The following is a 25455-nucleotide window of genomic DNA, read 5'->3' on the forward strand; positions in this document are numbered from 1 at the left end:
AAATAATATCACTCCTCACGTGCCCATGAATACTCAAAAACAATTCGGGGGGGGAAAGGGGGGACCTTAATTATACTTGAAATGGTTTATAAAATGCACCAAGATGGAAGAAATGTTCCTTGTTCTCCTACAGCAGGCACTTTCAGACATGTTTCAGGAGGCTACCAGGGGATTAATTCCTGAAGACAAGCCCTTTTCCCCCTGAAATTCTCCCCAGCTCTTCAGAGAAAATGACCTTTTCTGGTCTTAAAACATCTTGAAAAAGACAGGAAGATTCATTATGCTCCTCCCTACTTCATCTTCACGGAACATCTGAGTGGTTTCTACAGCTGCAAAACCTTTATGTCCACAGTCCTTTTGACTGCACTGCTGAGATATTCAAAGACCCACTAAACCAAAGGGGAAGACCCATTCACTGAGACTTCATATGGAAAGGAGGTGGGGGAGGGAGGCTTAAAATTATCTTGTACTTAAGTTAAAGAGACAGCTGGAGAAGATTTATTCATAAATCAAACTCTCCCCCTTCAAAGAGTCACCAATTCTCATGGAGATGCTGTTGGGACTAAAAGGTTGAGAAATACAGCCTGATCCAATGGCTCTGCTTGTTCCTACAGAAGATCCATGGGATTAAGAAGCAAAAGCAAAGCAATGTGCCCTGTATTTTTATGGACACAATTTTGCACCTACAAGTCACAACTGTTTTCCAATTGCAACATTAACACCAAGCTGGAGCTCACCTTTCAGAGCAGTTTCCTGCACAGGTGGTGTTTGTCAATGCCTGTGTGACTGTGGTTGTAATTATTTCCCCCAGGAATTACTGACCTTATCCTAGAGTCAAGTATCGAGGCATTAAAGGGACAGTGTCTGCAGTAATTGCTGATATGAAGCCTTAGTCTCAATTACCAATGTCAATAGCTTGTAGATATTAAAAATGAAGACAGTATGTTACTGGGCTGAGATTGCTTTCTAATCTGATATCTAGGCTATAAATGATCTGATTTGCTGATGAAGAGCTCAAATTACAAAGGCACCATTCAAAAAATCACTAAATATAAGACTGACATCTCTTGATTTTAAGTGGCGCTGAGAGTGCTCCATTCCTTCCTGGTGGTGTTGCCTTCCTGACTTGAACCTTCACTGTCAAGACATCATCTTCAATTAACTTCAGGCACAACTATTCTCAGTTTTAACACTCTGCCCACCAGACTAGCAGTGAGTTCCAAAAATGGGCCTGAAAGCTGCAATCTCAAGCTCATCTATCAGAAATACCAATATTATCCATCTTTTCTTCCTTTTGGAACAGGGAAACCTCAGAAGTACCACTACATTGAAGTTCTGACTTAGTCCTGGAAACATTTTGTCTTATTTTCACTTGGGGAGCCCCTTCTCTACTGAATATTCCTGCATTTAAGATCTCTCTGCAGTTTTACATGAAATTAAGTAGCCAGTGTCACACACGTGGTGCTGCAAAGACTAAATTATGATATTAAGCAAAGTCGGGGTTTAATTTCCCTGCACGCAGCAGGTGAGATTGGGAAAGGCTAGATTTGGAGAATGTAACAGTCAGAGGTGAACATAAAATATAAATGCAAAATGCATTTCCTCATATTTATTGCATTTTTTACATCTAAATCAGGCAGATTTTATTCCACAGATTGAGACTGATCTGAAGTAATTTAGTGGGAGGCTGGTAGTTGAAACACATAATCACATTTCTAGAACAATGTAATTACATTGAATTTAATGTGATTTCCTGCCACAGGTTTAAAAGTGCACCCTCCTCCACATTCTCAATTTATGCTGAACATGACACTTGATGGAAGACTACTTTCACATAGCCAGGTAGAGCATTGCATAAGGGCAGAAAGTACTCTGTGACCACTTGGATTCCCCAGGACCATCAGACAAAGATGCCAGTAATGAAGTACCAGTAAGCTCAAATCCTAAATTTCTAGGAAGATGCTGTTTCAGCAGATGACCATTGATTTTAGATTTCATTTTCATTAAATGTCTCACAAGGAACAATTATGCCAACCTTAAGAACTTGTGCACAAGTCAGCTCTGCGCTGTGGAGCAAAGAAATTTGATTGGAAATTCATAGCAGAGGAGTTTTCAGGATTTTGTAGGTTGTAGATGTTTCAGAGAGTGCTATGATAAAGACTTTTTATAAAGAGCTGGCTAATAAATGGATAGGGCAGGTCATGCCCATTAAGAATTGCTAGGAAATGCTGGGGGAAGAACTAATTGCAACCTGAATGTAGACCAAGAGCTTGAATCCTAAAACGAACAAGGACAAAGGGCTGGAAACGTGTCAAAGCTAGGAATAAAACAGCGCAGTCATTGGTATTTATTTAACTCCTACAAATTAGTTAAAAGTTGATCTAGAGAAAGTGTGCAAGCCAATGCACCAGGACAGCCCATGCTGCCAAAGCACTGCATAAACAGGAGGCTTACTCTTAAAAATAAATAACACTAAGTTACAGCTGATCAGATGAAATTCTGCTTACTATGAAACAACTTGAGTAATCTCTTTGCAGAATAATTCCAAAGTTGTACAAATGGAGGCATATTTACAAGCAATTTGCAAACAGAAAGAAAAATGAATAAATTGATCAAAAATACTATTTACTGCTGGCAGTTCATTTGACTTTCTGCAGAATGCTTCAACATTTATAATCCTTCATTGGAATAAATAAGTATTGAAATATAATGGATAATGAAGCAGATGCTAAAAGGCAAAGTGCACAGGATTTTTTTTTTCCCCAAGACCAATATAAATCTGAATGAAATAAAAGTTGAAAAGTGGGTTTTAAATCTGGGGACTTTTATGAAAAATAAACGAACAATGGATTTAAAGCAGTCTAATTACTGATGAATCACAACGCTATGGAAATGGCCTTAGAGAGCTCCAAATGCATTATACACTGTGGAGGGGAAAGGAGAACAAGGGGGAAGCCAACACTGAGCCTTCACTCAGCTCAACCACCCTGCCCTGATGTAGCAAGATCAGCTGCATTTAGGTTATAAACCCAAATCTTAAGATTACCCCATGCATGGAAGTTTTCTTTGGCTTGAACAAAAATGTGGGAAAATTTCAAGATGTGCAGGCTTGAAACAAACCAAGGAGAGACATCAATGCCTTGGAGGGGCTTTTTGTCAGTCGCTGCAGAGCGCTGTGCTGGGAAAGGCTCCCACAGCCGGCGACTGCGCTGAGGCGGCAGCGACAAATGCGGACGTGTGACAAAAACCAGGGGACAGGAAAGCTCTGTCTGGGAGATGACAATGTGTATTATGGATGGCTCAGTCACCAGCAGACCTCAGCGCTTGGAGAGGATAATGGGTCTGTCCCAGGAAGGTCCTGAGGAGGGTTGAAGGCAGGTGTGAGTCCCACAGGGCACAGCAGGATGAGCAGCGCCAGCTCAGCCGCCACATCCACCCGCTCCCGACCCCACCACATGTCCAGCAAGAGCTCAGCTCTTCCTCCTGAGCCTGACAAGCTTCCCAACAGCTGCAGCATTTCCAGACCTCAAACCCTTAGCAGGGTTTCTTCAAAGAGCGAATGCATTTGCTGAAATTAATTTTGGGCCGCAGCTTCTTAAAAGGTGCCCATTCATACATCAGGCAGATTAGTGGCAGAGCCGGCTGGAAGTTGCAGGCTCAATCAAAACCAAAAATGTACTAAGCAGATTTTCCCTTTTGTTTACTGGAAAGCTACTTCCTTCAAGGTGACTCAAGACAAGAGGCAGTTTGCTTAATCAATAAGAGATTTGCCAGAGGTCCCCCTTTCCATCCCTGATCACTTCCTACAGCTCAGGAAGAAGAATTCTGCATAGAGTACACAGGAGTACAACGGTGGAGTCAGAACCTTTACTAATGGAAATCATTCAGTTGCAAACCAGAACCAACCAGATACAAACACTTAGATTCAAACTTGGCCAAAAATGGTTAGAAATGAGAAACAATTTGGCTATGGCAGGATTACCACTACATTAGCTGGGAGGTCAACCCAGCTATTCAGAATTTCCATTATGCAGCAAAAGGAATGCAAATCTCTGCTTACCCATCACCACTCCAACAGTTACATATTCAGATTTCTTTCTGGAATAAGTGCAAATTTGCTTTGATTCTATGACATTTCATCACTTAATACATTTATAGCATGTCAAGGGAAAACTTGACTGAATTCACAATGCTGTACTGATTGAGTTCCTAATAGGAACAGCTGTCAGAAGGACTTGTAAGGATAAATTTCAAAATCGCATTTCCTAGTTGGCAGAGGACTTTCTGCACTTTCTGTACCTATGTACAGAACTTTCTGGGACACAGAGATGGACAGCCCCCCTCTTCCCAGTCACCACCAGCCCATGACACAGCAGCTGCTGCAGCCACACCAGTGCCTGCACAAGACTTTTTCTCCAGAGTCCTGCACTTGAGTGTCACGGTTGTGGAGTCAGAAAAAGCTTTGCTGGAGATTAATGAACTGTGGAAAAGGAGTGAGAGCCCAACTGTGGGGAACCCACCAAAAGGTCCCCCAAGTACAAACTACCCAAGCACAGGGCTCAGGTGTGAGCAGAGAACATGGGAGGCAGCAGAGCTGGAGGTCACCATCTACCTTAGCTGAAAATGGGGAAAGATGACACAGAAAACCAACTCAGTTCAAGTTTGAGTCCTTGGCCCGTGCCCCAACCTCAGAGCTTCCTGCTCCTCTCAATCACTACTTATGAATGAAAAAACATCTGGGGAGTTTTCCTCTGCTCCCAATCCCTCCTTGAAATCTTCACATTTGTTTAGAAAGGTCTTCAAAATACAGCTTCCAAGTGAACCCAAACATTTCCAAATTCCTCTCCTACTCTGCAGAGACCTGCAAGGCCCGGAAATGACCTACCTTGAGCACTCATGACATGGGTAAACACATCACCCTATTTTAATAAGGCAAAGAAGGGAAAAAAACAGGTTTTTTCAATACTTGAAACCAACCAGTTTCAAATAAATATTTAAAGTTGTCCTGATTGTTAGATAAGCAGCTCCTGCAAAGTGACTGCAAACGTTGCAATTGTTTTGCCATAGTGTCACCAGCAGCTGGAAGCTCTGAGATGCCCATTTCAATCAAAAATTTTCCATTTCAAATGCATTTGGCAGTTTGTTCATAGTGAGAAATGCTTCCCATTATGAGAGCTTTCAGAAGACCCCAAGGAGTGAAGCAGGTGGCTTTTCTTGAAGTGGGGGCAAAGCACAGCTTTCTGTAAACACTCCTTTTTATCAGTAAATAAGTAAGAAAAGGTGCTGTGCCACACTTCCTGCACTGCTATTAGGCAGCTGAGAGGCTCCTGCTAGACCAGACAAAGCCTTCAGTCAGTCCCACAGAATATTCCCAAACAAATGGAAAGAACGGTGGGAGGAATTCACTTTAAAGTGCATTCATTGTACTTTCCTTTTCATTAAATATAATAATATGCAACTCCTTGTGGTGTTGAATGGACAATACTCTTCACTCTTTTTTCATGCCAGCACTTCAACCACTTGTACTCACATTCTTCTACCTAATCACTACCTCGCTGTTGTTAAAATCCATCATGCACTAGGGGCCAGATCTTGAGGTCCCCACTCAAACCCTCTCTTAAATGAGCTCTTAGGAGGATTTTTGCATGATTAAGCATAACAGGTTTTTTTTCCCTGATATTTGAATAAAGAGCACAAGAATTGGCCTTGATCATTACCATAATGCTTTCATGTTTTCCACAATGCCACTCAAAAGCCAAAAAATATGGCATAGAAGCCCTGCAGGGAATTAATGCAAAGTGTCTGTATTTGCACCAGGAACCAACTGCTGAAAGAAAAAAAAGAAGATATCCAAAATAAACCTGGAGGATGCATTAGAAGAAGCACTTGTGAGCAACTTGCCCTTTAAAGCACGCATGGGACAAATTCATCTCAAGAGTCACTTCAAAGGGAATGGTCTGTAATCAAAATTAATCACAATTAATTTGGCCCTAGGTTTCTGCCACAGAGTGCAGGCTCCTGCAGCCAGCGCTGCGGGCAGCGGATGGCAGGGATCACATCCACAGCATCCACCTCTGCTGATATTGCCAATTCTGCTCTGCTGGTGCCATCATCAAATGCTGCAACAGGATTCAGGCCAAATTTGCTTATCAGCTCTGAACCACGAGGCCAGCCAGCAATATGTGCTGAATGGAGCTCTTTTGGAGGATGTCATCTTTCTATTTATATTACCTAATTCTTCTCCTCCAGCTCCCCGTGGCAAACCAACAGTTGAAATCAGCCAGTATAAGCTAATAGGGTTATGTAAGTGTCCATTTGCTGTACATATGCTCTCCCCCCTAAGGCAGGCAATCACCATGAGAGAGGTGCTCCTTCCATTTTTGATGTCTAAGCACATCAGAGTTTTGGGGATGCTTCAGACAGGGTCTCCACCCTTGCTGGAGGAGGACATGTGGGGTCTGAGCAAGAAGCAAGCAGCAGAGAACTGTCACGGGGGCAGACTCAAACCCAGACAAGAGATGCTCCTGGGCAGGACATGGCTCCTCATCTTCCCACAAAACACAGCCCCACTAATCCAGGCAGAGAGTGGCAGCTCCACATGTGGCCCCTCTCAAGGTATTGCTGAGTAGACACAACCCTCAAGCTTTTTGCCCGGGCTTTATCCCTTTCTGTGCCTGCACAAAAGCAAAGTTTTTCCTTGATATGGAAAGATGCAGCTTCCCTGTCTCTTGATCCCTCTCAGTCTCTACCATCTGTTTCAAAGTAAACTGGGTTTATGGACCTGGATAATTCTTTTGTTTCAAAAATATTTAACTTACATTTAAAAGAAACAATATTAATCCCTGTAATCCATGAATTATTGTGCCCTTCACCCCAAGGTATGTAAAAATGGCACAGGCCCTATCATATGAGGGACTGTTGGCACCAAATCTCATGCTCTCTGGAAGTATCCAGGGTTTAAAACCTCAAGAAAACTGTCTGGGAAAGCTGAACTCCTTAATACCAATTTAGTATTAAGAATATGACATGAAGTTTAAAGCAGGCATTTTAATTATGCATATTCACATTTTTTTGTTTGCTGTGTTCTACCATGAAACTTCCTCCAAATAGAGCTCACCGCTATACAGCACTAAGGTTTTACCCACAGTCAGAATCTGTAAAGTCAGGTTCTCCAAGTGTTCAGTCATGTGAAGACAAAACAGATTCCTGATACCCCTTCTCCTATCTTGAATGTGTATTTTGGGAGGTGTATCCTCCCAGAATGTAGCAGTATCACTCCAAAAACACCCCAAGTTTTTGAATGTAAATTCCTGTGACATATGTCCACGAGACGCAAAATTCAGCAACAGCAACTGGAAATGCTGGGTTCTTTTCCACAGAGCACTTGCTCCCTCCTGCCAGCAGATGGGCTCTGCTGAACCCAGAGAAGATGATACGAGCCTGTGTCACACTACAGCACAGCAGAAAGAGAAGGAGCCATCACAGCAAATGAGGAATGTGCCACTTTCCCCACCTTTCCTTGGGTGGTGAAACAGAAGCATAAGGAAAGCAAGCAAATCACTCACGACCACAGCAAGAATAGCACCAAAATCCCCAAGCACAGGACACGCTACATACTTGTAGTAACAAAAAATATATCTGTCACTGCATGTCACACGAGCTCATTCAAACTAAAAATTTATCACTTGCTTCGGACTCCAGCCAGGTGACAGCAAATATATCATGGAGCTGTCAACAATCTGCTAATCTGGGCTGTGAAGTGTAGGAATACAAGAAGCTTAAAAATATACTGCTCCTTCAGAAACCATAAATTTTGCTGTCTCTTTCTCACATACCACTGGGTAATAGGTCTACTCCAGCTCCTTCACTCCCACCTCCTGCAGTTAAACAGTTTCATTTTGCACATCTATTTAGAGAGTGACAATCAGCCACACGAGCAATCACCCATGGGTATAACTACAAAGAAACACAGACCCTCTCTGGCTCTTTGACTGAGAAAAATTACCAGTGGCAGATTTAACTGCAAAGTTGGTACAGAAATCCCAGGACAGACAGAAGTAGATTTTCAGAGACAGCTGGAATAACATTCCTACTCATCTGGAAACCTGGTCTGTTGTGGTCTTTGGAACAGAGAAGAAAGCAAAAGGAAGAGAAGGAAGACCTTTCCTCCTCCATCTGAAACCAAACCACATGTCTAGGCTGTACCATTTTGGAGAGAGTGCAGAGGATGGCACAGTCCCATGAGTGAACACTCAAGCAAGGACTTCAGCTTCTCCTAGCTCATATATTGGACAAAAATTCAAACTGAAGTGGGGGAAGGAGCTTTGATCATAAACACAGGAGAAGTTTCAAAGAATACTTCACAAGTAACAGCTTGTTTGTGACATTTCACCCTGGGCACGTTTCTGGGAGACTACAAACAAAAGCAAACTTCCTTGTTGTCCAAGTCATGATGCTTTATGGGCAGCAGGCTCACTAAGGATTATGTTACTGTGCTGAGCCAAACCATTCCTGCCCCTCCAGCTGTGTGACCTGGCCTGGCTGGAGAAGGCAGTTTGACTCACTTTGTTCCTTGGGCAAGTTCAGTTCTTTAACTGAATTTCTCTTTTGCCAAACACCTTGGTGTACCTGCCATTCTTCATTTCCTACTCCGGCCACAAACTTCAATTTTCTCTCCTCAGCACTTAAATAGCGCATAATTACAACTAATTATCGATCACTAAGGGATTACTAGTTGACAAATCCAATTTCCACAATGTTGTCAAGCATGACTGACTGGGGCCCAGAGAGGATAAAAGGTACCTGTGCTGCTGTAGACACCTGCAGGTGTCTAAGCTGGGTGGGACCAGCGTTGTCACTGTCACCAGCACTGAACCCATCAGGCTGCAGTGGCACCTGAAGGCTGATGTGTTTAGGGACCTGTTACACAAGATTCTGTAAATCTACACAAAGTGACAGTCCTCACCCCAAAGAGATTTTTTACAAGCCTGCAAAAGCCGAGCCTTTTACAGCTGTAAATGTATTCAATTTGGCTGCATTTGTACCACTTCTGCATCCCATTTGTGCAAATATCCTCACAAGCAAGAGAGCTGGTAGCGATGTTCAGAGAAACAGCTCATTCCAGGGAAAAAAACACCACTCCATTTTCCTCAAAGCAAATTTTAAATTTGCATGCTTTGGTGCACCTGCTGATCTCAACAAATTGGATATTGAAGGAAAGGGGAGCGCTGCACAAGCCCGATGCCCCAGGAATGCAGCTCACATGCAGCCCACTGATGGCATTTGTGAGCTGCAGAAATCAGGAGTTTGCTGCCACGTGCTCTGGGTGTTGCACAATCGAGGCTCTGTGCACACAGAGCATTTAAGAAAAAAGAATTAAAAAGAGAAATCTGAGAGAAAAATACATGGAGCTGCTCAAACATCATTGAATGGAGTAAAAAAGCAATGTTTTAATAAGAAGTCACATGATGAATTTTTTCCCAGTTGTACTTCAATGGAGTTATTCACATAATTCAAGCAGACACAAATCCCAGTGTGAAAATATCTGTGCTCTTGTAGCCCAGTGGCAGTCCTTCCAGCATGACTTACAACAAAAGGCTGAAAAGTCCACTCCCATGGTACCCACAAATTGGTTTATTATTAGAGTTCATCCAGCACCATTATTTTCTGACAGTAAATGTGTTTTTAACGGAATTGAAATTGCCATGAAGAACATTTTTCTTGCAAATGTTAAACTTTTCTTTGGGGAAAAACCACATTTTTGTTTCACGTCTGTTTAACATTAAGATACATTTCCCTTTCCATTCTGTTCCAAAGAAAGCACAACACAATTTAGAAAATGCTGCACTAAATCTTCCTGGCTCCTAAAAGTAAAAAACCTGAGAATAAGCCTTACATAAAGAAAGATTGCAAGTGCCTTGCTAAGGACTTTATTCATTAAAAAAGACTCAAGTCTATTCTGCTTCTTATCTATGAAAGTGAAATATGATTTTATTAAATGAAGTCCTTAATATGTTTGCTAAGACTCTGTCAGGCCGAACATTAACTACATTTCCATTGTTTTTCAAGTCCAAAAAAGAAAGTTGTTCTGCAAAGAGACAACCTCACTTACAGCTTCTTAACCTTCAGACCAGCAGGGAAATTTGCTTTATGAAGTGCATTTGCAATATCCAGTTCACTCAACAGGCACAGTGCATTCATAAAGAGAAAATGCAACAGCTTTCAGAAATCCTTTAAGGAAGAGGGCACGGGGGGGAAGAAAGGAATAAACCACACTACAAGCATTTCAATTTGGGGTAGCAAATTGCAAATCCGAGCCGCGAGGTTGGGCGCGCCCCAGGATGTGTGGAGGACAGCCCTGCACAGAGCTGCCGCTCCTCGCTGTGAGATCAGCCCTGCAGGCTGCGGCTCTCTGCCCTCCGCAGGGGCTCGCACACGGAGGAACAAGTTGCTAAATGTCCCCCCACGGAGCATTTTCAGGGGAGGCGATGCTTTGAGTTCTTTCCGAGGGATCACAGCCGAGACACCGCTTCCCCTCCCAGCCGGGACACCTGAACCCGCACCAAGCCCATTCTTCCCAGAACGCTCCCACTGGTGACTTTGGCGGAGTTTCCTGCTCCAGACACAAGTCCGCTCTGCCCTCTCCTGGCCTGCGCACACATCCGAGCCTGTGCGCGCCCTGCATCCCCTGAGCGGAGCCGGGATGGAGGGATACGGGAGGGCTGGGAAAGGCCGGGGTCTGGGCATCACCTTTTGGGGGCACCCGCAGGATGGCACCTCCCTGCCCACCAACTCACCACCCGGGGGTCGGGTACTCTGTGGGCCATCCCAAATCTATTTGCCTTGGTAACAGACCCAAAGGACAAAGCAGGAGCATCCCATCAGCCTCCCAGTCCTTGCTGAAAAATAACAGTTTGAGGGTAGAAGAGGCATTCCCTTCCTCCTTTGGGAAAGCATCTGCTCTTTGAGGTGTATCACTGGAACATGAGCAATAAAAACAGTGATTTGTAAAATGAAAGCAGTGACAGACATTTCTTGTACAAACATCGTGAGACATTACAGATAATGTAACGTTACATAAACAGGCAAAGCATTAGAACTATTATCACCAACAACAGCACAGGGGACACAGCAGTTTAGCAAAGGAAGTGAAAAATAGCGGATGTGATTTAAGAGGCAGAGAAAATCTGAGCTGGCAAGTTGTAATTACTGCAGCTGAAACCCAGCCAGGATCCTGGTTGACTGCCTCCAGGCTTAGGATATGCATTTTCAAATGACCAAATAACTGGGCCCTGGGTTTCGTGTCCCCAGTGAGACACAGTCAGCAACGTGGCCACGCCAAGGTAGAGTCCCAGCTCTACCATGGAGAACCACAAACACCGTCCTGCCTGGCACTCCTGACTGAGGATCTCTGCAACCAAATACTGACCTGAACCAAATCTGCTCTGCAAGGTCATTTTTCTTCCCACAGTGGTACAGCTGCAGGGCTTTTTCAACCATTCTTCAGCTTCAGCAGCCTGTAAGCATCTAATGTCTAGTCAGAGGACATCATTCATCCATTTTATGGTTCCCAGAATGCAAAGATATCTACCCAATTTCCTAAGAAACATTAATATTAAAGTATGGCTTTCTCAGCCCAAATCATGCAAGCTGAACAAAGTTCTCCTGACGTTTTATGACAAGGTGATTAATAATACCAAGAAGAAGGATGAAATGATACCAGATTATAAGGTATTGTAAATCTTTCAGTCATCCCAGGAATAATGAATGTAGATTTCTTAGGAGAGCACGCAGATTTAAACAGAATCATTTCAGTTTTCTTGTCAATCTACAGGCTATTTATGTAATATCAGAAGGAGACAATGAACTCACCTAATCTTAAAAGGAGCATGTAGCACATTTCTTTAAAAACAAAGGATTCCAAAGACCATCCTAAGCTGGAATCTCCAAAATTGTTAAAGAAAATGTGGCACCTTAACTGTTATTGTTGATCACTGACCTTCCCTTCTCCAAGCAAGAGCCACAATGACAAGAATGCAATTGGACTTAAAAAGGCTGAGCTCACATGACCTCAACCTTCTTCAAACACTGAAGTTTAAGGGTATGGTCTAAACTGTACTGGCCTAAGTATCCATTGGACCAAAATGCCCCAAACTTCCTTGACACGGGGTTTGGAGTCAAGCAAAATGCAAATGCAAACTCTCACGAGTTGTCCTACAAATGCTGTTAAGTTTTCAACCCCCACATTGAGACAAAGTTTATGGCCTTACTCTGCTTGTGGCTGCACGGGGAACCCGGTGCCCTCTGACCCCTTGAGGCAGTCTGTCCTAGACATTACCTCAACACAATAATTAATAAGTAGTAATACTGAATTTGAGCTCGTGGAATTCGCACAGGCTAAATGTTCCAAGGAAAAATGAATAATGCATGCAGAAGAGATTCATTTGGGGGAAAAAAATGTAACTTCAGTTAGAAATAAAGCCCTGGTTGCCTTGGCAAAGAGGATTTAATTGCTGTAATCGCTACATCTCACATAAGGTCGCTGTTTGAGGGAGTCCACAGTACTGCTATTCATTCTGTCTCTGCTCTATGGTAAATAAAGGACTACTGGTCCCAAGAGCATCAGGGAAATAATTCTGAAAAGGTTTAAATTATTTTTAAAGGGTTATTAGCTTTGGAAAATGAGTCAAAAGTCATCTTAGCTGAGGAGCATAGGTACTTACACCACATTATGGAGATGACAGCAGGAAATGCCACAATTAAGAGTGTTCTACTGGTGTTACTGTGTGTCATTAAAAACAGAGCTCCAAACGTGACTGCTCCCTCTCCATCTGTGTCCTGCCCACCCACCCACTCGGGGTTGCCACTGCCCCTAACAAATTTCCCAGAGAAACACAAAGCCAGGACACTGGCACACACACATGTGCCTTGCACCCAACCAAATTCAAATAGTTTTACTGGCACAAATCCTAAGCAATTCTACGGAAGTCAATTAAATCACCCCTCTTTTCTGGGTAAGACAGAGAAGACTCTGGCCAGGCAAATTAAATTAGAGATGGGCCAGAGCCAAACTCCCAGATCCAAAACAACCCAAAATTCACAATGCATTTGGATCCTGGTCCAGATTCTCACAGTCTGCTACTGCCTCTCCCTTGCTCTCTGTCACCTCCAAAGACTGGACAAACTTTTCCAACTGTCCCCAAGCATCACTTGGTGCATTTTATTACCATCTTCCACCAGGGATCTGCATCAAAGTGCTCATCCGTGTGCTCCCTGTGGCTGCTTGGCACATTTCTTGCCCAGACCCTCGTTAACTGGAGCAGCTACTGAGAAAGCTCATGAACAAGGCATTGCCTATCCCACAGTTCTGCTTCTCTGCCTTTCCCACTTGCTGTCCTCAAGGACCAGCTCAATTAGAGATGGGGATTTAGTGAAAATGCATTTGAGGTCTCCATTTATACCACAAAAGGTTGGGCCACACAATGACAAAAAAAAGCAACTGAGAAAGTTCACTTGGCAGGGAAATTTTCAAAAGGATGTAGCAGGGGACAGGAAGGAACATTTTGGTCTTAGCAATTTAAAGGAAAGCATGTTGGGGGCAGAGGGCAGGTGACAGGTTTACCCCACAAACATGGGGCTGCTTGAACATGGCTCTCCCAAGAGCACCCTCCTGGCTGGGATACCCCAGGAAATACTGCTGCTCAGAACAATTCCTCCTCTGCTGGGAAAACCCACAGCATCTCCCCAGGGATCCTAAGGAGAACAGATTGTAGAGACATTTCCCTCTTATGTAGTTGTATGTAACTCCCAACACAGGGTGAAGCACTGCTGCACCCAGGGCACTGACACCCAGCACTGCTTAGGGCAGGGGATTGGGCTGGCAGACTGAAAGCTGGGGGGAGATGAGAGGAGAGCCACAGCACTCAGGAGCAGCTCCCTGGGCTCTGGAAAGCTCAAGAAGAGCTCCTGCCATGGTGCCCCCTGTGTGGCTCAGCACTGGCCCCACTGCAGGGGCTTTGGGGGCTCTGCCAGCCCGAGGCTTCCCCATCCTGGCACCCCCGCGGCGCTCCAGGGCTGGCGGGGAATGGTGCAAGGAGTGAAATAGCTTTAACTGTAAGCACCGTTTGCTGTGCCTCGGGATGGCAGACTCATTTGTCACTGTTTTCTTCTCCTGCAGCTCTTTTGATTCATCTGGGATCCAATAACTTTGTTAATATGATTTCTTTCATAACCTGGCCGGGTACAGCATCCAAGGCAGGCATGGAAGCTATTTGAAGCATTAAATACCTCACCCACAGCACAGCTCCCTGCTTTTCCTTGTCCAAAACCATTTCTTACGAGTCCTTTATTGACACAAATTGCATGGGGAGCAGGAGCAGCACCCAAAACAAGAAGATATGTTGACAACTTTCTTACAAAACTCTGTTTCCTGCTCTTTCTGAGAGTCCTTCCTCCCCAAAGCTGTCAGCAAACCATCACCTTGGCCTTCTTCTATCAGACCATGCAAAAACTCATGGGTAAAGACAAGGACAAAAGCAACTCTCTGTTGCATCAGCGGGGACATGAAGAAATTGAGATCAATGTGCTCACTCGAAGCAATACTTCATCAGTTTCATGGGAGAGTAATCTGGTTTTTACCAGGATGAAATGACAGCAATGCAGGGCCTAAAACTTCTCAGGAAAAAAGGAAATTTCAAAGTAGTCACATTTTTCTACTTTTAATACTATTCATTACTCTGAATGCAATGAGTATAAGTAACTGCATCAACGACCGAGTCACTGTTGTGTCTGACTTGTTTAAACAAGACTGTGATTTACTGCACTGCCAGCTAATGAAGAGCTGTACAAGAAGCTGATCAATGCCATCATTGTCTGGCAGCACAAAGCAGGGACTACTCAGCATATTGTCCAAAACAAAGGCTCCCCCCAAGCTCCCCGCCAGGGATTCGTTTACTAGGACACACAGTTTGCAGAGAGCCACAGTGTGCCCCAAACTTGAAATGATCACTCAAAGACAGGAACCTTTTCTGACCTGTGTTTCCAATCTGAGTACAAGGTAAAAAATAAAAGAAATGGACGAAGAGAATGTTTGTCTTGCAGCTGTCTTCCTTAAATTACCCTTTGTGATACTGTGAATTGAAGCAGTTTTGTCACCTCAAGGCATCTCTGTGTTCATTAACGGAGGTAACTGAACTCAGAGCCGGGTGCTCACAGGCAAAACTCAGCTCCTAATTCCATCTCCTGTGGTTTCCCTTCCCGTTTCATCGCTGCACCAACGTTAATCCCAACAAAGGTATGACAGGGTAGCCCCCAGCAAAAGCAAGTTCTGGAGAAGAGCAGTGGCAATGCCCTGAGCCGGCTGGAGAGGCTGAACCTTTGGGACCCCTCTGATGAAGCTCCTCATCCAAAGGGATCCCCACCCCACACACCCTCCCATTGACAGAGGAGTCTGAGCAGGTGTAACAAACCAAGGGTGTCCTTTAAGCGATGGTCTGCTCCAAAATCCCCATCCCAGGCAGGCCCAGCATGAGAAGCACGTTAAGCACAGCTCGTGCCTTGCTCTCAGTGCAGCTCTGCTGGCAGTGCTCTGCAGATCCACACCGGCCCCGGAGCGAGCACCGGCTTCTGCAGGAGCTGCCTGGAGTTAATTAGCAGGAGCTGTCATGGAGATGGGGCTCAGCCTAGAACAAACTTGTAGAACCCAAACCATTTGAAAATGTAAAATCTCTTTCCATTACCATCAACAAGGCAGAGTTTGTGTCAAGTCATGTGGTGTATTGGCACCTTCCAGATCTATGGGAAGTGCTTTTCACATCCTCTCCTTTTGCAGAGCACAGCAATGCCTGCTAACAGGCTGGCAGACAAGAGCTTGTCAGGGCTCCTCTTGCAATCCTTACTTGTCACACCCGTGCCGAACGAGCTGATGTGTCAACAAGATGCAGAGCTACCAGTGACACACAGCGCCACGTACCCGCCCGTAGTGCAGCACTGAGACACCTGCTCGTGCACCAACCAACTTAAAATCAACACAATCATCTCTCCTTTTTCCTACTTTATGGTTCTGGATATGAGATACAGCAAATTAATTTACATGACATTGCCACGTCCTTACCGCTCACAGGTGCGGGCGGGCAGATGAATGAGACAGCTGAGGTGCTGGCAGGGCTTGAATGGAAGAAGAAGTAGGGTTTCAAGGCAAACCAAACACCTTTTCCAGTGGGAAGTGGATCCTTGTTTCATTCCAGCTGTACTCAGTGTTTTACCACACACATGAAATATTCCCAAACCACCAAAATTAAAAATAACTGGCAAACTCTTCACCTTCTCAGTGAAAAACACTGGTGGTGTACGCACACAGGCTAAGTACTTTTAATTAATCTTATTCTGCATTTTGATCCACCCTCCCCTCCAACTCTTACAAACATTTCCCTGCTCCCATGAGAGAAGAAAACATCCTGAGCCGAGGCTGTGGAGGCCAATGGAAGGAGCAGACAGTGGGGACACCTGCCACAATCACCAGGACCCCGGCCCCATCCTCTTTCCCCTTACCAGCACCTTCATAACCCTGCAGGAACTTGGTTTGTGCACAAAGCAGCACGTTCAGAACCCCTTTTGCAGGGCAACAGAAATTTCCATCAGGAAACATCTCAATTAAAACCCCTGTTTTATCACCATGAGGCTGCAATCCTGCCTGGAAGTGCTTCAAAGCCAATATGCAACAACTGCCAGGGCTTCCCTCTGTCACTGGGGCTGCTGCTCTGCCTGTGCAGTGATCATGGACAGCTGATTCTTGCAGCTCATAGCTGACCTTTATCTAAAATTCCATTAAAGAGCTTTATTGACTGTAGTCTTGCAGGGTCTTTCAGGATTCACTGGATCATTTATTCCCTGTTGGAGATCCATCGCTTTTTAAGCTTTTAGAATTGCTCGAGCTCTAAGGAGGAGTTATTTTCTGTCATTTTGAACTGGTTTTAAGACTGTATGAGGGGGTTGTTTCTTTTCTTCTTTCTCTCCAGTATGGCTAGGGCAGAGGAGGTTATCTTAAGGCACGTGAGAAGGAGAGAGAAGTTGCCAGTGTGGCACAACTCTTTCCAGGGTAGGTTGGCTTGTGGATAAATGTGCAGCAGAGCCATGCACTGCCAGCAGCTCCCAGGGAAGAAGCCTTTTTCCCTTCAGCCAGCAGAGATTCAGGTCTAACTACTTCATACAGCATCCTTGTGAAATTTATAACTCCATACCATCATGTCAGGTTTTCATCAGCTACAGCCAATTTTTCTGGGCCACAAGCCGGTCTCAAACAGAAATAAGAAAAATAAAAGAATGGTTCAACCTTCCCTGAAAGAGAATTTATAGAAATGGTTCATTCAAGGCAAAAAAACCCATTCTGGTGACAGCTCCCCAAGGCTTCATAGGAGTGTCCTGAAAGGATGTTACTCCCTTTCCCATTCAGTAACAAAAAGAAAAGAAAATAGTGGGAGGAAGACAATATAGGCATCAAATGAAGCAGGAGATCTGGAAAAAAAAATACTGTGAATCTGTCTTCAAGGAATATGCAATAGTGCATGAGTACTTGGGGACTGAGTTAAGGTTGCACAGACACATCTGGTATTTCCAGACTTCGCAGTGCTTGGTATTTTTTATTACTACTATTTATCACTATTTCATATTTACATTTAGTCCAATGTACATTCAGAGAGAAAAGAGAAACCAACAATCTCAACATTCATCCTGAGTTTATTAAAATCTTGGGCTAAAAACCAAATTATTCCCAAGCCACCAGTAATGCTTTATTCCTGTGATTATTTCTAAATCTGAGCCAGCATTTCTGATTTCAGAAGAGTATTTCCTTTCCTTTCTCAACTTTGATTTCTGCTGAATTTTCATCCTAAAATGATGTTCCAGTTAATCATTTCTTCCTCTCTCCAGTAATAATGCCAGTAACTGCTTCCCCATTCCTACCAGCTTGCTTAGGAGTGATGAAGGCCATGTGGAGCCTCCTCCTCACAGGCAGCCAGGCTGCATTCCCCACAGTCTGTACTCTCTCATTTTCTATGCATTTCCAGATCCAAAACCTTCTGTTTTCTTTCCCTTGTTTGCTCTTGGCAGCTATTGGCAGGAGACATCCTCTTAATGATCTTTTTCTGGCCTTCTAGACGACTGCTCAGACTTCTACAGATCTTTCATTATTAACGCAGAAGCCTTGTAAGTCACTTCTAATGGTCTGTGCAATTTTTATTCCTTAGCAGGAGATGTAACCTCCTCCATATGGATATATGTTTATTAATATAAATCCTTAATATCATTTTGCCTAGTGAGAATAATCAGTAAGGGTCTGCCAGCATGTATTACACCTTGTCCTGGGTCCATCCCCCAATCCAAAGGCAATCTTTGCCCTGCTCTGCGTGGAGCAGGGCAGGGAGGAGTGGATAATCCTCGTCCCCAAGGCACCGAGTGACAGCGAGTTCCTGTGCAGGGTCCTGCGGTTCCCCTGCAGCCACAGCACCACATCCTGGGCACTGCCACCCCTTCCACTCCCCTTCCCAGGCATTCATTACCTGGTCTCAGCCCCTTGCTGTTATTCCTGGAATATCTCCAATCTCCAGTTCTGTTCTGACTGGGCAGAAGGGAAGGATGGCTCGTTGGTGTTGGGGACGTGTAAGGAATGCCAACAGCCCCACGTTTTGTGCGTGACTCAACAATTTGCTGTTAATGCTCAGCTTTCATGAGCAGCACATCCTTGGTGACAGTTTAAATGGGGAGACTTGGAAAACAGGCCAAAAATCCATTGTTTACTCCTAAAGTGAGTGTCCTTATTTATTTCCTATAACCAAGGGGCAATTGTCCATTTATTTCATTAAATGTTCTCCTGCTGTACAGATTGACTCCCATTTTTCTTTTAAATACATCCTCTGAGTCTCAAGATGGAGTTAAATAATAACAAACACCACAGAAGAAATAGAAGCCATTCCCAGTGCTATTAGATGAGATTTCTGTTCTTCCAGTTGAGCAGGAATTGTTTTCTCCTGTCTCTTTTATAACTCCTCCATGTGTATCAGGAGACTTCTCTGTTTAGCAATTAGCACTAAAGTTGCTGTACACCCCTTCTGTAGTCATGATTTCCATCTTTTCTTTCCTCATTTACTACATTTCATCTAAGTTTGTCAGCAAAACAGGAAACAGAGATGCTCCAGCACATCAAAGGACAAAAAGTGCCTGAAAATTTGTGACACTGAAGTATGTACAAGTCCTGCTGGAATCTCAAAGCTCTCCTTCATTTTTACTTTTTTTTTTAACAAGGTGGCCCATAAAAGAGTTTAATCACAGCAACATAGCCCATTGCACCTACCTTTACAGTTAAACTATGCTTAGTGACAACCCACCAAACATAATGGGCAAAATTTATCTTCCCAGATGGCGAATTTTGCAGTACAGATCAGACCAGCAAGGCCACAAATTAATCTCCAGTGTCATAAGAATTTTGTCGCACACATGCATAGATCATCTGTCAGCAAAGCCAGCAATACGAGTGGCAGGCTCAGCAAAGGCACTCAATGCACACTTAGTCCCCAAATTCTGCCCCTTGACATACCTGGGTCCTTCACTGACACCAAGCCATGCTGGCTGGATTCCAGTATGAAAAGAAATTCCCCAGACCACAGCACCACTAGAGCTCCAGCTCCACCTGAAATTCGAGTTATTGAACGAAAACAACCAACCAAGACTTATCTCGAGCCAAGCAAAACCAGTTTGGACTGATGGAAGGGACTGGAAGTGATAGCTGGAGCTGCACAAAGAAGCTGCAGTGTCACCCTGTCAGTGACATTACCGGGAGGATGGGCATCTCACAAGTGGGTATCTTTCAACACAGCACATTGCTGAATCAAGGAACTGCTTTTCAGTTTCCAAGCTTGCTTAAGAATCACAGATTTCACCAAAACAAAGAAGAATCAACTCCCATATGAGAATTGAAGTCAGTTCTGCTAGGAAAAAATCCAGCATAAAATAAAATACACTATGCAACACAGCATGAAATAGTAAAGAGGTGCATAAAATTGAGTGTATCTGTTCCTTTGCATCCTGTCAGAGCTCAAGGCTGGCATCAAATGCTGTGCTGAGAATGACTTGGTTTTGATCTATCCTCTTATATGAGCCAGCCCCTGCTACACTTACAACAGATATGATTAAAAACTATCAGTTATATTAGGCAAAAATATATTTCCCAAGGCAAACATTCACTTCAATGTATTTTTCTGTGGCTGTAACACACAGAAATTCTATGTATGTAAGAACCTTCTGGGTTTTCACAGACATTAGCATTGAGCAGAAAAACAGGGAAAGCTGGTGAGGGAAACTGCATAAATTAGATGTAGGCACTATAGTGCTTGTATTTCCCCCAGCATCATTCCCTGCCTTCCATGTAAACTTCAGCTGGAAAATCTCTCTGTGGACCCAACATATGTCATTCAAAATAATCATAGCAACAGTTTCTGGTGCTCTTTCCTTTCTGAAGGACGGGTGAACCTCCAGCAGAATTGCATTTTGTCTCTCACTTTCAGCATTCAAGTGAACGTTAAATAAAAATACTTTCGGTTTCTCTGATGAAAAGCACAATGCAAGCAAAGCCAAATAAAAGCCCAGACAGGCTAGACTACAGAGAGCCAATAGTGAATTTTGCAAGGAAATATTTCTGGGCACATAAAGCATGCTGACTTATTGTAACAGAAACATTTCCTGGAGATAACAGATTCCATACACTTTTCGGAGAAGGAAATCCCCATGGAAACCTGACTGCCTTCCCAGCAGCTCAGGAGCACCAAGATGGATGTTCCACATGTTGGGAGAACACCTGTCAGCTGGAGCCATGCAAGTCCCAGGGGCTGTGGCCCAAGGTGAGGTCTCAGCAGTAGCCAGGCTCTTGTGGCTCATCCTGGGGCTCTCCAGCCTGGAAGCTGCCTACTCCTTCGTTTTCTGTTTCCCTAAGAACCCAGGTTAGCCACTTGCTCAGTGCTTCCAGGACCTATTTTGCTTTCGAAAGACAGAATTTCAAAAGTGTCTCTTCAAAAAGTTTTTGATTATTTCCTGGCCAGCAGAAATATCGAAACTCTACCCTTGCACCACTTGTTACGAAGTAAATGCCATTTTAGAAATTCCTCATCTTAGGTTGTCTCTAATACCTTGGGAATTTTATCTGTGAGGGGAAGAGAACAAAAAACTGAGAATTAAGAGCTGATGTTAAATCCTTGCAGAGCCCTAGGCAAATTCTATAATCTCTGTGCTCTAACACTGAGGATCAATACACGCCTGCTGAAACCCAGCTTCTCCGTGAGGCCGGTCCATCTACTGACGGTGGATGCTGGCCAAATCCATATTTAACAAATTAAAAATAGTAAATCCATGGAAAAGCATGAATAATTTGTGTTTAAAGGAAGACCCTTCCTGACCCAGACCTTTTAAAGCTTGGTCAAACCCCATTATATTTCTCACACATTTCCCCCATCAGCAGCGCTGTGCTCTGAGCCACTTGTCCCCACTCAGGCAGCAATTAATACACACGTGCTATTTCACAAACGCTGAATGATTTGAAAGTGCTGCATAAGGTTTGCTGTCTGTTTTCTCAACATCTGTCCCCAAAGTGCAGTTCTGTCATGTTCTGCTCCCATTGTTCTCGGATCAAAAAGTTAGAAGTAAGGCACGAATCTGCTCTGAGGTTTCCTTGCACGGGCTGCAGCTCCTTCTTTCCCACGAGTCTCGCATCCTCACAGCAGATGACACTTTCCAATTACCTTTTGGCCCTTTTATTCCCCCCAGTTTGGCTCACATTTCTCTCTGAATTTGGTCCCTATGCAGCTCTGAACCCAGAGTCTGACAGCTAAGGACGTAACAAATATGCAGCACTAACCCTCAGGGTGGTTAGAAATGCCTGAATTCTCCTATTACAGGCAGATTCACAAGTAAAGGTCAACAGAGAGTCTCAAACCTAAAACAAAAATGGGCCACGAAACAAGCAGTGGAAAGCTGGAAGAAGCAAGATGGGCAGATCTTACAGGAAAACTGAAGACAACTTACAAAGTTTGGCCCCAAATCCCAGCTCTGCCAAAGGATTCCTACACAAGCTGAGGCACAGCTCATTTTCTCACCTCTCAGCTCCCCTCTGTACAATGCAACAAAAGAGTTCCTCACCACATTTGACCTGTGCAAGATGAATCCAATGCACTTTGGAAAGATGACAATAAAGTCGATAAAAACAGAGGAAGTTTCACCAAAGAAACAGAAAACCCATCTGCAAACTCTTTAGCAAAACACATTGCAGCAGTTACCCTGGCTGACTTACAGAGGCGGAATTTAAGAGGCAGAATTATGACTAGAAGCAAACAGAATTAAAACAAGAAATAATCAAACAAGCATTTATAGCTCACACTTTAAAATCAGTGCCCATGTTCCAAAAAGTGTCATCCACACAGATAATTCACGACTATTTATAGTTTTCCCCTGTTGAAGAGGAAAGGCAGAAGTTCTCTCAGGAAAACACTGACTATAACCAAAGATATTACACCCAGCATTGATTTGCCCCTATTTTTTTTGCATAAAACACTTTAAAAATTCTCTTACCTTAATACAAATTGGTCTGCTAGTGAGTAATCAGCCAGGAAAACATGGAAGGTCACAATGTCACCCTCTCTGACCGGGCTGAGTGGTAAGTGAATAATGATATTTTCATCCACCCTCAGCGAAGACTGCTTTAATTTGTCTTGATTTGGGTAAACAACGATGCTACCAATCCTCTCCATAGCTGACAAAGCTTGGTGTTCATTATCTTCACCTGCATGGATATTGTTTTCCCATTTTGCATCCTCTGGAGAGCATTCCCCATCCACTGTATAAATCTTATAGAAGAGCTCCACAGTAATCCCTTCCAGGGAGGCTATTTCCTCTGAAACAAGGGGTGGAGGGGAGCTGAACCAGCTGGGAGACAATTCCAACTCCACAACACATAATCCTAGGTGACCTGTCAATCTACAGCTGGCCACCACTTCTCTAGACTCCAGGAAAGCAAACATCTTCACACAAGGCAGCATCTCCTCAGAATCGTAGTCATCCCAGTCCTTCCCCGCAATATAGAACAAGGTTTGTATTTTAGGTTTGTTGGAATAGATTGAGCTGTTGATTATGTGAGATTTTAATTTCCAATTAAAAGTGAATTTATTTGTGAAACCAAAAGATGCAGAAGTCAGCATGAGGTCCAAGGGAACAGGTTGTTCAACAGAAAAGGGTCCATATGTGGCATTTAGGACAGGTGGCTGTTTGGCTTTGTATATAAAGAATGAATCCACCCTAGACTGCAAACTGGAGTTCCTCATGATATCCTGGTTGGCTTCTTTGAGGAAGAAGAAAATATCAGCATTGGAGATGTGAGGGCTCGCAGGGAGATACGTTGGCAGGTTTGAGAATCTCTGGATGCTGTCCATGATCCCTCCTCGGCTCTCCACCACTGCGGGCCAAAGAGAAAAGGAAACACAAAGACAACTCAAATGTTTGCTTAGCATGGCCCTCGGTTTCTGACAAAAGCTATGTATTACAGGAGATCAATACTGCTGGCCACAATCACAGAACAATCTGACACAGGTGCCATGGAATTACAGTTTTGGTTCAAAGCTCAGGCTGGAAACATCCCATTGCATCAGCTGTACAGCTCTCCTTCCACCTTCCCCAACCCAATATCTGCCTGAAAGCCATTAATCAAGTACTGGATACCACAAAGAGGGGATTGATTGGTCAGATCCCAAATTAAGTTCCAAAACTTTTTACTGGCAGTCTTTTTTTTTTTTTTTTTTATCATCAGATGACACTTTCAGCTTTTTCTCACCCATGTTTCACTATGCCTAAGAGACTGGCTCATTGAATATTAGTAGCAATAAAACAGAACAGTTTAAGCAGTAAAACCCAAATATTTTCTTTAATCTAACAATCACTAATACACAGTGCAATGGGGGGGTGAACATCTGCATCACTCCCAATCCATTCTGCCAGGTCAGCAGCTTAGAAGTTAGTAAGAACCTGATAAAAGTTTTGTGTTCTTGAAACCACAACTTTTCACACTAAAATATATGGGGCTTGATAGAGCTCTCAGTGGGATGGATTTAGAGGCAAGAGTGAACTTGAGAGAAGGAGAAATCCTTTACACACAGAAGGTTCTCAGGCACTTAGAAAGATTTTTCAGTTTAATTCCTGAGGAGAATAAAACACATTTGGAAACCACGGGAGTTTCTCTACAACACAATGGTCAATCCTCCAGCCAGTGCTGAGCAATTTTTCCCAGGAAAGAAAAGATTCCAGAGGGAGGGAGGGATCAAATAGACATCTTTGGTTTGGGCTGATCTCTAATTAATAGTGAGATATATTCAATCTGGGCTGTGATTCTACCAGAAACAGTGGCTCTTTCAAACTATCAGTTCCTACGCTCCAACAGAAAGCTGGTGAATCCAAGCTCCTGGGACTGTCTCAGAGGAAACAAACAGAAACCCAATGAATTAAAATGCAGCAGTTCCATAATGCACAGAGATAACAAAGGCACAGTGACAGAGCCTAAGGTCAAAGCTCTTGTTGTCTCTCGCCGAGCTGAGTGGTGATTTCACTGTTTGTCAGGGCTGGGCAGAGCAGATACACAACGCACAAACAATTACACCTGTTCAAGCCAGATGACTCAGATACTTGCAGCCATAATTTAGCAGAGATAAAAGCTCTAATATTTAAGCTATTTTTTTCAGGTTGTGTATTTTTAAAGCCTACATTTATCAAAGACAGATTCTAGGGCAAATCCCATCCATTTGACTTTGCCCCACTCTTGTTCGCACTTGAAATTCTGGTCATTTATTTGTCAAGAGTTTGATATTATCTACACTTGTTTAAATGCCTCTCATTTCACCACAACACTTTTGCCTTTACTTTTGCTGTATGCTTACTTGTTTCACAAGGGTTTTTTTCAGCCATTGGAATATTCTTTGTTGGAATAAGTAAACATGCAAAAATATACAAAAGCAGCCCGAAAAAAAAAAATCTCAGCAGGAAACACTCTACCAACAATCTCTTCTCTTGCCACTGCACGTGGGGATCAGATCAGGGTCTCCTCTCAGCTCTACAGGCAAATGCAAGTGCAGCCCCACCTGGGTGTTCCCTGCCTTGCTCTCATGCATAAACATCAGCCCCTCTCTGGAAAACACCCCAGTGTTTCCAGAGCCCACAGTGAAGTGCAGAAACCCAGATGATGAGAAACCTCCTCCTCCCTTCCCCCTGTGAGCCCTGACCTGGGCCAGCTGGCAGTGGCATCACACATGGGACAACCAATTTTCTGCTCACGAAAATTGACCTTGGTCCTTTTCCCCTCCCCATCTTTCATCCAGATGTGGATGATGAGCAGCAGGTGCTCTCCCTCCCCAGGCAGAAAGTCAGCAAGGGATA

The 25455-nt window shown here is 43.8% G+C and overlaps 1 protein-coding gene across 1 annotated transcript in view; it reads right to left on the minus strand.

Moving 5' to 3' along the window:
- The window catches only part of TMEM132B (transmembrane protein 132B), a 216713-nt gene that overhangs the window by 130323 nt on the left and 60935 nt on the right, over positions 1-25455 (minus strand). The window contains exon 2 of the mRNA XM_069030961.1: positions 22609-23488. Within this exon, the coding sequence (XP_068887062.1) occupies positions 22609-23488 (880 nt within the window). The remainder of the gene's footprint in view (positions 1-22608; positions 23489-25455) is intronic.

The sequence above is a fragment of the Aphelocoma coerulescens genome, chromosome 15, assembly GCF_041296385.1.
Source record: "Aphelocoma coerulescens isolate FSJ_1873_10779 chromosome 15, UR_Acoe_1.0, whole genome shotgun sequence".
Lineage (NCBI taxonomy): Eukaryota > Metazoa > Chordata > Aves > Passeriformes > Corvidae > Aphelocoma > Aphelocoma coerulescens.